Genomic DNA, 13,243 nt, shown 5'->3' with positions numbered 1-13,243 from the left:
TTAGGTCTACTTTCCATTCCCCAAATGTCAGATCTGGTTTGAGCTCCGCTCCCTCTCTGGCCAGTGAAGAGCTGGAGGGCAGGAAGAGGGAGCTGCCTGAGGCTGTGGAGTCAGGTCCAGACTGGTCTCTGCTGCACCATCCTGTTTACCCCTTAAGCCTGACTTAGCACACGTGGCTCCTCAGGGTGCTAAGGTGCTGTGGAGAGGCATAAAGTAAAAAGTAAAACAGAAAGGTGCCTGCCTGAGGGTGGAAGCTTCTCTGGGCTTAGGCCTTTCCTACCCCTGCCAAATAGCCTCCTCCGCGGCTGCTCTGATCTGCCACTTCCAGAGCCTTCCTTCCCACGGTATAAAAAAGAGAAGGATGGAAAGTGGGAGAAGGCTTACAGTTGAGGGAGGGGGGATCTATATATATGTGAAGACAGGAACAGATTGTCGGGGACGAAGAGAAGCAACGAACCCACTGAGGCAAACAATAGCGTCTTGGGATGTTAAAAGCAGCTCAGCAGCAAAAGCCTCCTGTTAGTTCCACCTGCCCACGCCACCCCACTGGGCCTCTGGGCCGTAGGAGGGAGGTGGTGCAGGGGGCTTGGTTGTGGGGGTCGGGGCGGGGCATTAGTCTGTAGAGTTCATAAAGGTGGGCAGTGAAGCTTGCCCAGGGTATGTGGGGAGACCTGCTTCTCATTACGCCTCTCTCATGACTTCACTGTGTGGTCAAGCCCCTCAACTTTCTGATCCTCAGTTTCCTGTTTAATGAAATGGCTAGTAGTTATCCCAGCCTGGGCTCATTCACTGGAGGGGTTCCAATGCACTGTGGAAACTGCAAAGCACAGTATACACAGGAATGTAGTTCTGGGGTCAGTTAGAAAAAAACTGATGGGAGTAAAGCAGCAAAACCAGCACTGCCTGAACATTTGGTTGTACCTCCCTATAGGTGCTGGGCAGTAAGGACCCAGAAGGAACCCAGGGATACCCCTATCTGTAGGTCTAATGCCTGCAGAACCAAACCTAGGGGCTTTCTGGACAGTGCTCACCCCCTACTGTCAAAGCTGAGCTCATTCTAACTGTGCCTTCATTCCAGCAAGTCACAGAGTGGGGAGAGGGGGCTGATGGCCTAGGCTGTGGACCCTGGCAAGGGACATGACCACAAGGCAATAAACACTCCAAGAACCTCTCTCAGAATTGCCTGGGGTTGGTTAACAGATCTAGGCCAGCCCCACTCCAGGGGACTGAGAAATTCTACTCTCTGGGGATGTGGCCTGGAGCCTCAAGGTCCACCCCACCCACCCAGGAAGTCTCATCCCAGAGATTGAGATGAATGAGGCTCAGAGAAGGCAAGTGGCCTCACCCAGGGTATCCAGCAAACTGGTGCCAGAGCCAGGATTAGAAGTTAGTTCTCCAGGCACCAGACTGGAGCTCCTTCTAGAACCAATTATGCTAGGCCTCAATTTAACACCCGAATTTAGTTTCTTACAGGTTTCCATTTTCTTTGATTCAATCTAAAACTTCGAGAGCAGGGCCTACGTCTTTGACAAATAGAAGAAGTTGGCCTTAAAAAATTATATTACCGACAAGTGAAACTGCATATATTTGTGGTATATTACATGATGTTTTGATACACATATACATTGTAGAATAGCTAAATTAAGTTATTTAACATATGCATCACCTCACATACTTGTTTTTAAATCTGGAAGCTATCCTGACCCCAGCACAGACTCTGGCCTGAGGTCTACTCTGCACAACAGGGCAGAGGCACAGTGAGGGGTCTAGGAATGGAGCCAAAGTATCTATCTCTGCCTCCTAGCCTGCCTCAATCCCTTTCCCCACTGGTGGGCTAATAAAATCAGACTGAAACTTGTCAATAGAGAGGTGCTCAATAAATGTACAATAATGAAAATAATCATAATTAGTGAGCTGGGGATTAGGAACTAAAAATCTCTCAATCAGGAAGAGGCTGCAGCTTCCCCAGGCTATGCCCAGCTTCCCTGGGCTATGCCCGTCTTCCCCGAATCCTCCTGGGGGAATGTACAAACCGCTGACTTCTTTCTGCTTTTTAAATAGAGACTCCAGAATCTTCAGGACTAACATACCAATTAAATGGTTCAGTTTAAGCAGGATGTTCATTTTAATTGTGTTAGTCCGCCCCCACAGAGAAAGGGGGAACGGTCCCCTCCCTCCCAGTTGTTTAGATCCCTCAGAGAGGCAGGTGGCCTCGTAAAGGCTCCACACAGAGCCAGAGGGCAATGCCCAAGCCCGGGAGAGGAGAGTGTCGGGGCAGCGCCAGGCAACGGGTCAGAATGTGAATGGCCTGGGCTCAAACACCAGGTCTGTCCACTTGTCATCAGCCATGTGATAATGGGACAGGTCCCTCAACTTCTCTGAGCCTCATTCCCAGTTCCTTAAAATGCAAACAACAAAGGCAGCTACCCTCATAGGGCTGTTGTGGAGATTAAACAGAAAAATGCAAATACAGGGAGTTACTGATGTTGGTGGTTGTTCTTTACTTTTGTTATCTGTGCTATTGGAAAGTGAGAGGCAGTGAGCACCCTATTGCTGGAGGTGTGCAAACAGCATCTGACCTTACTGATGAATTGATAACAATGTGGTATGTGATATTCAAAGGGAGGTGTTTCATGAGACCACTCTGGTCTGGAGGTTGCAGAACTCCAGGATCTGTGGTTAGGCCCTGGGACAGGGGAGCTGGTGCTCTGAGGTGCCTGGCAGAAGCTTCTGGAAGCTTGGGGCTAGAGAAGGACAAAGGGTAATGCTGTCTGATGGAAGGGCCAGGGTTCACACAGAAGCTTGGACCACACCAGCATGGCTGAGCTGGGCCTCTGGAGTATGGGGAGATAAGGTGGGCCTGGTCCCACCCTTGGGGGTGTAGCCTGGGCAGGACTGTGGCTTAAGCTCTGGGTGCAGTGGAGCACATGAAGGTATGCCACAGGCGCTTGACAGAGGGTCCTGGGCAAAGCTCATGGGATTTGAGAAGACTCCCGGTCCTAAACAGAAAACAGAGAGATATAGGGAGCCAGGGGACCAGCGTTGGCACCTTTCCTCAGCCTCTTATGAATCATGAGAATTTGGGGAAACTGCTTCATCTCTAAGGCTTGATTCCCAATCTGTCAAATGGGGCAACACTCCCTGCCCTTCTCACAGTTAACAGGCACCTTTTCTTAGGCAGGGGACTGTGGCAAGTACCTTGTGTGCTGGCACCAGTGCACAGAGGCAGGAGGGAGGTGCCAGTACTGTCCCCATTTTATGGCTGAAACATTGAGCCTCACACAGGGGAAAAGGCATCTGCCCAGGACCACGGGGCTGTTGGGTGGTAGAGCTGGGCTTCGCCCCAACACCACCTGGCTCTGAAGCCTGTATGTTTAACTGTGCACTGCTGCCTGCCTCACAGGGCTCAGATGAATGTCACAATAGAGGAAAGAGCTCTGGAAGCTGTGAGGTGCTGTTTAAATATGGCGAGATTTTCCCTATGGGAAAGATCTGCCCTCTCCTGCAAGGCCTGCCAGCCCAGCTCTGATCCTGCAGCATCTGCAGAGAGAAGGCATGGCGTACCTGGGTGAGTGGCAGCTCTTCCTCACTGCTCTCCGAGGACCTCTCTGTGTTCCTCTCTGGAGGTGCTGGGGCCAGGGTCTTGCTTCTGGCAGGTTTGGAGTTACTGTCCTTCTAAGGGGACAAGACCTAGATAAGCACGTGGTCGGGGAGAGGGGCATTTGCTGAGGGGGAAACAGCCAGTAGGCAATGACCCTCAGGCACTCTGGTTTCCAGGGGAGGCAGCGTGGCCCCTTCCTGCACATGCACAGGGATGCCTGCTGGCCTGACCTGACCCACAGCCACTGGAAACATGCTTCCACCCTGCTAGCTCCTTCCAGAGCTGACTCCAAACATGAAAGGGATTTATGACTCCGATACAGGGAGTTGGCCCAGTGTCTCGACAAGAGGTGACAGCAGCCTGGGACAAGGTTGCAGGCACAAGCCAGTGGTCCCAGCACAGTTCACCTCTGGTTGTAACACCCCCAGCCAAAAGCAGGAGCCGCCTGGAAGTGTTCCACTGGCTACCATCCCCTCCTGCTGGGGCAGGCGTGATGATGGGGGCTGGACCAATGAGCACTGCAGTCAGAGGAGGACTCAGAGATCCGGGTGGAAATGCTGGTGGTGATGGCAGCTCAGTGGTCCCTACTGGAATGAGGGCCCCCCTTTTCCCTACTCAGCCTAGCCAAAAAAGTAGGACCCAGGCTGCCTGAGCTTCCAATTTCTCAAGAGAGGCTGGAAGATTTGTACATGTCATTTCCAATTTTTAAATGGGGCAACTACAATGCATACTGCAGGTTGCCTCCTAACAGCCATGCCCCCATCTGTTCCTTGCTATTAGAACCCTCACTCTGTTCAGTGCCCCCTACCACATGCTTCAGGGAGGGTGGGCCCTCCTCCCAGCCAGTCATGGGAACTATTGGCCTCTTGTCTATGGCTAAGGCGGTAGTACGTCCAGCCTGAGGTCTGAGTAGCCTTAAGTCTACCCCCTAATCTTTTTTGAGATGGAGTCTTGCTCTGCTCACTCTGTTGCCCAGGCTGCAACCTCCTCCTCCCCAGGTTCAAGTGATTCTCTTGCCTCAACTGGGATTATAGGCCGGTGCCACCAGGCCCAGCTAATTTTTGTATTTTTAGTAGAGATGGGGTTTCGCCATGTTGGCCAGGCTAGTCTTCAACTCCTGACCTCAAGTGATCCTCCTGTCTCAGCCTCCCAAAGTGCTGGGATTACAGGTGTGAGCCACCGTGCCCGGCCTGCCCCCAGCACTTTAGGAGATGCTGCAGCCCTGCTATGACCATAAAGCTGGTAGAATGCAGAGATGGAAGAAATCTGGTCACCACTGACGCTCAGCTGAAGGAACCAGCTTTTCAGCAGCTGGAACCTGGGACTTTGTGCACTTTAAGACAGTCAATCTCCTTATTTAAGCTCTTTTGAATGGGGCTTTCTCCTGCAGCTTAGGCCATTCTGACTGATGGAAGAACTTGTTGAAAACTTTAAAACAAAAAAACTACACAGGCCAAAACATGGCTGGGGCCTATGTCTTAGTCTGGCATTTAGGTCCTCCATAAATCTACCAGTAACAAGCACCTGGGAGGGCCTACGGCCTGCTGGACAGCTGCCTTCAGTGACCATGCGCCTTCATGCCCAGCCCCTCTGCACACACTGAGGGGCCCTCTCCACTTTTGTGCCTGGTCATCCTTCAGGTTCAGCTCAATCATCTCCTCATCTTCTGGCCTCTCAGAGACCTGCTCTTTCAGCTGTCAGCACCACTAGCATACTCTGCGACAATCCGGTCACCTGTCTTGCCCCACAGACTGTGAGCTCCTTGAGGGCAGGACCAATGTCTTTCACCCCCAGTAATTGTTGGTTTGGTGTATCAAAGGCAGAGGTTAGGGCTAGGGAGCATTCATCTCAGTGCTTGTTTTACTCATGAAGAAAACAAATCTAAGAGGTTATGGAGCTTGGCCTGGCACAGGGACTTCCAGCTTCCCTTAAGAAATGGAAGATCTGGCCACACAGAAGGTCCATTTCCACAGTCATGACTGGTTGAAGCTGATAGGAACTGCCCCTCTGGATGAGGCAAGAGCTCCCCGGTCTGCCCTACTTGTTACCACTATCTACCATCTCTCCTGACATCTATCATCTCGTTTTATTATTTCTGTGACAGAGTCTCACTCTGTTGCCCAGACTGGGGTGCAATGGCACGATCTCAGCTCACTGCAACCTCCGCTTCCCGGGTTCAAGCGATTCTCCTGCCTCGGCCTCCTGAGTAGCTAGGACTACAGGCGCCCACCATCATGCCTGGCTAATTTTTGTATTTTTTTAGTAGAGACAGGGTTTCACCATGTTGGCCAGGCTGGTCTCGAACTCCTGACCTCATGATTCGCCCGCCTTGGCCTCCCAAAGTGCTGGGATTACAGGCTTGAGCCACCGCACCCGGCTGACATCTGTCATTTCTGCCAGGCCTGCATCAGTCATGTCCATCACACACCTGTGCCCTGGCAGTGCTGGAGTTTGTCATCCTACACTTCTGTAGGATGTAGCAAGCCCTGCTATCTTCTGCAAGCAGACAGAGGGAATTGTTCAGATTTTTTTTCTCCCCACTCTCCAGGGTCCAGACTTTGCACTAAGCTAGACAAGCCCTGCCTGAGAAGATGCGCCTGCCTATGTGAGGCTCCGGGCCAAGGTGCAGGAAGAGACTTCCTCCATCTCTCCAGGACCTCAGGGGGACCTGTGCCACACTCCAAGCTTCCCTGGGACTCTGACAGGGAGAGTCATTTTGTATTACGTTAACGTATGCACAATAACTAACATGTAGATTCTTGGTCTCATATGCCTTGGTGGGAGATACTGGCCTAGCTTATAGAGCTGGTGGAGACCTCGACCTAGATATAGACCCAGGACACTTTTAGCTAGGGAAGTCTTCGTTTGGGGGGTTTTAGTAGCAGGTTTTACCTAAGGAGATGTGGATGACAGCAGAGGGAGGAGGGTATGGTGGAGCTGGAGTCTTAACCTTAACCTGGCCTTCCTTCCTTTTCCTTACCTGGCCCTAAACCCTGCTTTTTCACTTTTCTTCCTTTTTTTTTTTTTTTTTGGAGACAGTCTCACTCTCATCGCCCAGGCTGGAGTGCAGTGGCGTGATCTCGGCTTGCTGCAGCCTCCGCCTCCCAGGTTCTAGGGATTCTCCTGCCTCAGCCTCCCGAGTAGCTGGGATTACAGGCACCCGCCACCATGCCCAGCTAATTTTTATATTTTTAGTAGAGACGGGGTTTCACCATGTTGGCCAGGCTGGTCTTGAACCCCTGACCTCAAGTGATACATCTGCCTCGGCCTCCCAAAGTGCTAGGATTACAGGTGTGAGCCACCGCACCCAGCCCTATACCCCCGTTCTGAGGAGTGAGTGTTGGTGGCTCAGAAGCCTGGCAAGTCTCACCTGGGCAGAGGTCACAGCTGCTGGTGCCTCCCCATCACTGTCTGACTCCTCGCTGCTGCTCCCTGAGTCATCCTGCTTCCCCGCCTGGGCAGCTGAAGGCCCTGTCTTCCCAGGAGGTGTTGGGGCAGCCCCTTTCCTGGGGGACTCCTTGGCAGGAGGCAAGGCAGCTCTGATCTGGGGGGTCTTCCCTGAAGGCTTCGCCTGGAGTGAGAAACAGGATGAGAGGAGAGAGCCTGGAGGGTGGACGTGTGAGGAGACAGGAGCTGGATGTGGCAAAGGTGTTACATCCCACATAGGGGATGATCTCCATTCCCTCCCCCTCACCTGAGCTGGCGTCTCCGCCTCCTCCTCACTGTCTGACTCCTCCTCACTGCTCCCTGAGTCCTCCTCTGGCCCTGTCTGGGCCTGAACTGCTGTAGCCACGGCCTTCCCCACAGGTGGCACACATGTTGGGCCCCTCGCCAAGACGGTACTGTTCTGGGGGTTTCTCACTGGTGGCTTCACCTGAATTGCAGGGGGATAACAGTATTGGAGGCAGAAGTGATTCCTTTCAGGTCCCACTCCCCACCATGGCACAACTCTGAGTGGGTGGCCTGCCCATGCACGGGCCTTCTCCTGGCTGGGCTCAGTGAGTAGTCCTCCTCTCTACCCCAACCCTCCACAACTCCTGTGGCTTCTGGCCCCACTTGCCTTGGATGGAGACCTCTGTTTGGCTTGAGCAGCTGCAGTGACAACTTTTCCAGGGGCTGAAATTGTCCCTTTTGCTGAAGATGCTCTGGCGGCAGCTGGGTTGGCTTTGGCCTGGGTTTTCTTTACTGAGGTTTTCACCTGAGTGGAAAAAAGGGAATTAAGGAGGGAGAAGGTGAGATAGAGTAAAGCAGCTAGCCAAGAATACAGACTCTGGAGCCGGAGCCCAAGTCTGGATTCTGGCTCCTCCATGCAACAGGTGTGTGAACCTGAGCACATCACTTGATCTCACTGGGCCTCAGTTCAGTCCTCTATCAAATGGAGATAATAATAAGGCCCACCTACGGGTTATGATGAAGACTAAATAGGAGATTCAGAGTTTAACATGATGTCTGGAACATAATAAACACTCAAACTCATTGTGCGTGCCTTCCTTAGCATTAGCTAAGCACAAGACTACCTAAAACAAAGATGTTTTCCGGGCTCCCTTTCAGCTAGGTGGCCATGTCATTAAATTCTGGCTCATAGAATGTAAGTTGAGTGCCATAAAAGGTCAGAAACACGTCTCTTCCTCCTCCAGGCTAGACGGAATGCTGAGGTCAGAGCTGGAGCTCAAGCAGCCACGGCAGAACAAGATACTTGTTCAAGGTTTTCTTCAGCTTAACCTAGTCTTAACTGATATCCAGAGAACCCCCAAAAGGCCTGTCAGGGACTCCAACAAATAGAAGGAGAGCAAAAAAGAAGGAAATTCCCAGAGTGAGATCCCTGACAGGAGTGACAGCAAGCCTAATGTGAAACAGAACGAGGACTCTGGCAGCATCTCAAGGCCCCTGCCTCACTTAGGGATGGCATCTGGTCAGTGTCAGAAAACATCCCCATCCCCCAGCATTCCTCAAACACATGAGGTCAAGTGAGGTGAAGAATCAGGACTTCAGAAGAAAGATTCCCTACAGTGTGGACCAAGTATGACTCAGGCCGAGGTGCTCATCAGCAGAGCACGTAAGTCCTCCAGAGGGGAGCCACGTTTTCCACAAGAAACAAGACACAAGACTGACTTGACCTAACAAGTCTCAATACACAAAAAAGGATTGAAATCATGTTCAAAATATGTTCTCCAACCACAATGTGACTAAATTAGAAATCAACAAAAAGAAACCTGGGTAATCCCAGATATTTGGAAATTAAACAGCTTACTTCAAAATAGCCCATGGTTCAAAAAATAAAAATAAAACACCCACCTCATGGTACAGGTGGGAGGCTCAGAAGGGAAGACAAATATTTAAGTGATCTGCATAATGAAACTCTGTAAGGCATTGGGTCTGGAATGTGCCTGCAGCTTGGGAAAGAGGAGAGGCTGCTATGGAAGGGGCCCCTGCAGAGCTTAAAAACCTCAATGGAGGAATCTTAGGACCCTGAGGTCCCACAAGTCAACAATGAGAGGAGGACAAAAAAAAAATCGGTAGAAATGTGTGCTCTGGTACAGAGAAAAAAGAAATGACTAATTTCTGAGTGGTTACAGAAAAAAACAGAGCGACAATTAAAAATAATAAACAGTGGGTGGGTGAGTGCAGGGAGTGAGCCATCTTCTCTCAGCTCTTCCAGGCTGGGAGACCTCACTCCTGATCTGTTCCACATTAGCCTGGCCCATCGTCAGGGTGACAGAGGAGATAACTTGCTGTGTGCAGGTCCCTTGCTGGATGTAGCAGGTGAGATCTCACCTAAATTCTCACCCAAACCTGTGAGGGCTGATTTCCTGTTTATAGGAGAGTAAGGGCTCTGAGGGCTTACAGCACTTGCCAGGCTGTGGGGCTGAAAGTTGAACCCAGGCGGTCTGGCTCTAAACCCCTGCCAGCCATCCCACTACAATGTGCCGCCTGTGGCAAGGCACCCAAGCCAGGCACTCTCTCATTCCCTGGCCTCGCAGACTGCTTCCTTTGTCTGGAACACTCTCCCTGCCCATTTCACCTGGCCAACTCTTCCAGTCCATGGCTCAGATGCCGCCACCTCCTGTAAAAGGCCTAGATGGTCTCACCTGTCATGCTGTGCAGCCCAGACTCACACCCTCTATCTCAACCCCATCACTCCACACTGGAGGAGCATGTGCATGCTCCACAGAGACAGGACTTCCCCGAGGAACAGGGCTTCAGCAGCCCCAGACAAGGGCAGCACCTGGCAGGGTGGGAACTCCAGAGCTTGTGAAAACCACAGGGAATCAATCAGCGGGAGCTCAAAAGGCAAACAAGACAGAGACCCTGGAGCTCTGATGGGCAGAGGAGACATGGAGTGAAAGATAGGGAAGGAAGCTGTGTTGAGGCTACCGCTGAGGCTTCTGCACACCTGCAGGCAAGACTAGCCCCCAATCAAGCCCATCCTCAGCCCTGGCTCAGGAACAGGTGTGGGTGGGATGGGCCTGCTCCTTCTAGGCCTCACCTGTGCTGGAGATGCAGCTGCCTCCTCACTGTCTGATTCCTCCTCACTGCTCTCAGAGTCTTCCTGCATCTCAGCTTTCACCTGGGTGACTGTAGGCCCCGTCTTCCCAGGGAGTACTGGAGCAGTCCCTTGCCCCAGGGACCCCTTGACAGGCACTGAGGCCGCTTTCACCTGGAGGCCTTTCCCCACAGACTTCGCCTGGGATGACAAGTGGAAGAGAGGTGTCTCCAGGAGTCCAAAGGACCATGTAGGGGCGGCCCTGAGGCCCGCCCAGAAAACACAGGCCTCACCTGTCCCACGGTTACTGCAAGACCTGTCTTCTCTTCCTCACTATCTGATTCCTCACTGCTTGAAGAATCCTCTGCTGGTCTCTGGGTGCCCCCAGCCACAGCTGGGGATGAGCCTGCTGGAGAAGTCACAGTTCCTGCTTTCCGGGGGGCTTGCGTGCCCACTCGCACAGGGGCAACCTTGGCAGATGCAGTGGTATTGGTTTTCTTTGGGCAGGCCTTGGTCTGAGGAATTTTCAGAGCTGGTTTTGCCTGAGGGGACACCAAAGAAAGGCTGGAGAAGGTTCCTGAACTCAGAGTCCCCCATCTGTTCTGAAGTGGATCCCCACTACTGTTCTGCCCCACCAGCCAGAACCCATGCTCTGCCTGAGGGAGCACAGCTCCCCAGGGGGCTGACTGTGTGGCAGATCAGGCCATGTGGCAGCCTCCTTCTCCAGGCCTCACCTGAGCTGCAGTCATGGCTGCTGGTGCCTCCTCACTGTCCGCACTGTCCGACGACTCCTCGCTGCTCTCCGAGTCTTCCATGGGCTTTTCAGCCTTGACCTGGATGGCTACAGGCCCTGCCTTCTGAGGGGGCCCCTTGGCAGGACTGGAGGCGGGTTTGGCCTGGAGGATTTTCCCCAAGGACTTTTCCTGGAGTGAGATACACAGGATCGGGAGAGGGAGCCCAGGGTAGGTGTGTGCACATATTAAGAAACTAAGGTTGTAGACAGTCTCAGTGTGAGGCTGGGAGGCCACAGGCAGCTCCACTCTGAGGGGAAAAAAAGAGCCTTACAGGAAGGGGCCTCACCTGAGCCGGGGCCACAGCTGTGGGCACCTCTCCATCACTGCTGTCTGATGACTCCTCACTGCTGCTCTCTGATTCCTCCTCCCACTTCCCCACCTGGGCTGAGGGGGTTGTAGGCCCCACCTTCCCAGGTGGCACTGGGGCGGCGCCTTTCCCCAAGGGCCCCATGCCCATGGTGGAGGCAGATTTCACCTGGGGGCTTTTCCCCAAGGGCTTCACCTGGGAGACACAAAGGACAAGATTAGGGAGGGAGTCCAGAAGAAGAACGTGAGTGAGGGGAGGAGAGCAAACGAAGCCAGCTGCACAGGGCTCTAGGTTCAGAGAGGAAAAATCAAATCCACAGGAGGTCTTTTGAGGCAGGGCACAGGCCATGCAGGGCGGCTTCCAGCCTTACCTGAGCTGCGTTCATGGCTGCCGGTGCCTCTCTGTCACTGTCTGACTCCTCGCTGCTGCTTCCTGAGTCCTCCTCCTGCTTCCCCGCCTGGACCTGGGCGGCTGCAGGCCCTGTTTTCCTAGGAGGTGCTGGGGCAGCCCCTTTCCTGGGGGACTCCTTGGCAAGGGCCGAGGCGGCTCTGACCTGGGAGGCCTTCCCTGAAGGCTTCGCCTGGAGTGAGAAACAGGATGAGGGGACAGCCCGGAGGGTGGACGTGTGGAGACAGGAGCTGGATGTGGCAAAGGTGGCCACACCCATGCAGGTGCTGGGGTTTAGGCATGGGGCTACTCTCCACCCCACCTCTCTGCCTCACCTGAGCAGGCGCCGCCTCCTCCTCACTGTCTGAATCCTCGCTGCTGCTCTGCAAGTCCTCCTCCCGCTTCCCTGCCTGGGCCTTGGCAACTGCAGGCCCTGTCTTCCCAGGGGGCGCTGGGGCAGCTCCTTTCCTGGGGGACTCCTTGGCAGGCGCTGAGGCAGCTCCGACCTGAGAGGTTTTTCCTGAGGCCTTCGCCTGGAGAAACAAGACAAGGGGAGACAGCCCAAAGGATGGACATGTGAGGAGACACAGGACACCAGGTACAGAAGACCAGATAGGGCAAATGATGCCACACAGTGAGAGGGGAGTAAGGGGCTGGGGTCTGAGGCACGCCCGGGGCTCTGGCACAGAGTGGGAGAACAAGTCCTGAGAAGGCCTTCTGGGGAGGGGCCTGGCTGCATGGAGTCTCCCTCCTCAGGCCTCACCTGAAGCAGGGCCTTGGCAGCTGGTGTCTCCTCCTCACTGTCAGACGACTCCTCGCTGCTGCTCTCTGAGTCCTCCTCTGGCTTCCCTGCCTTGGTCTGGGAGGCTACAGCCCCTGCCTTCCCAGGGGGTGCTGGGGTAGCCCCTTTCCCAGGGGTCCCCTTGGCAGGGGCCGAGGCAGCTCTGACCTGGAGAATTTTTTCAGAGGCCTTTACCTGGTGAAAAAGAAAGGGCAGCTTGCTCTCCTTGTGAAAACTCTCTGGTGATGCCTTTAGGATAAAAGTCCAGAGGCCTTAATGAGGCTCCTAAGACCTCCCCTGCTTCCCTCCCCACTCCCCACCTTGACTGATACTTTGGCCACACCGGCCTCCTGGTTTCTCAAAAATTGATCAGCTTCACATACTCTCACTCCTGGAGCCTCCATGTCCCCTGTTCCATTTCACTTAGCCACTGCCTCCTCAGCCTCTGGCTCCCTAAGAGACACCACTTCCTTAACATGGTTCTCCCTGGTGCCCCAGCACACTGGGTAGTTAGAGCCTGTCCTCTGCTGGGCTCCCACTGGCCAGAGAGCTCTGGAGGCACAGGCACAGGCACTGGCTTATCAGGAGCATCATCAGACTGGGCTGTGGGGAGGGGGTGTGCAAAGGCCCAGGGAACGGAAGGAATGAAGAGGCAGTCTGAAAGCGGGGAAGGGACTAAGGGAGGCCCTCACTGGACTTTCTGCACATGGACAGCAGCAGGACCCCTGGGAAGCCCATCCTCAGCCTCATGGGGCAAGGTTTGCACACCTGGCCCCCTCTTCACTAACTCCTCGGTGGGGCTCTGCACTGTCTTGGGGCTTTGGCAGGGTGGCTGCAGGCCCTGTCTTCCCTGGAAGGCCCTGGGTGTTCAGCCCTGGGCCAACAACCC

At 53.8% G+C, this 13,243-nt stretch overlaps 1 protein-coding gene across 15 annotated transcripts in view; it reads right to left on the bottom strand.

Annotated features, from left to right (window-relative positions):
* TCOF1 (treacle ribosome biogenesis factor 1) overlaps positions 1 to 13,243 on the bottom strand; it is a 42,354-nt gene that overhangs the window by 13,544 nt on the left and 15,567 nt on the right. For 6 of the 15 annotated variants that reach the window (XM_054487876.2, XM_054487878.2, XM_054487883.2 and 3 more), the window contains 11 exons: positions 12,337 to 12,549; positions 11,909 to 12,106; positions 11,557 to 11,766; positions 11,166 to 11,381; positions 10,820 to 11,008; positions 10,379 to 10,627; positions 10,089 to 10,286; positions 7,662 to 7,799; positions 7,296 to 7,475; positions 6,972 to 7,172; positions 3,565 to 3,675 (listed from right to left, as the gene is read on the bottom strand). In XM_054487876.2, the coding sequence (XP_054343851.1) occupies positions 3,565 to 3,675; positions 6,972 to 7,172; positions 7,296 to 7,475; positions 7,662 to 7,799; positions 10,089 to 10,286; positions 10,379 to 10,627; positions 10,820 to 11,008; positions 11,166 to 11,381; positions 11,557 to 11,766; positions 11,909 to 12,106; positions 12,337 to 12,549 (2,103 nt within the window). The remainder of the gene's footprint in view (positions 1 to 3,564; positions 3,676 to 6,971; positions 7,173 to 7,295; positions 7,476 to 7,661; positions 7,800 to 10,088; positions 10,287 to 10,378; positions 10,628 to 10,819; positions 11,009 to 11,165; positions 11,382 to 11,556; positions 11,767 to 11,908; positions 12,107 to 12,336; positions 12,550 to 13,243) is intronic. The other 9 variants (XM_054487881.2, XM_054487882.2, XM_054487886.2 and 6 more) reach the window with 2 other exon arrangements.

This window comes from Pongo pygmaeus, chromosome 4 (genome assembly GCF_028885625.2).
Source record: "Pongo pygmaeus isolate AG05252 chromosome 4, NHGRI_mPonPyg2-v2.0_pri, whole genome shotgun sequence".
NCBI lineage: Eukaryota > Metazoa > Chordata > Mammalia > Primates > Hominidae > Pongo > Pongo pygmaeus.
This window is presented reverse-complemented; position numbering and strand designations above follow the sequence as displayed.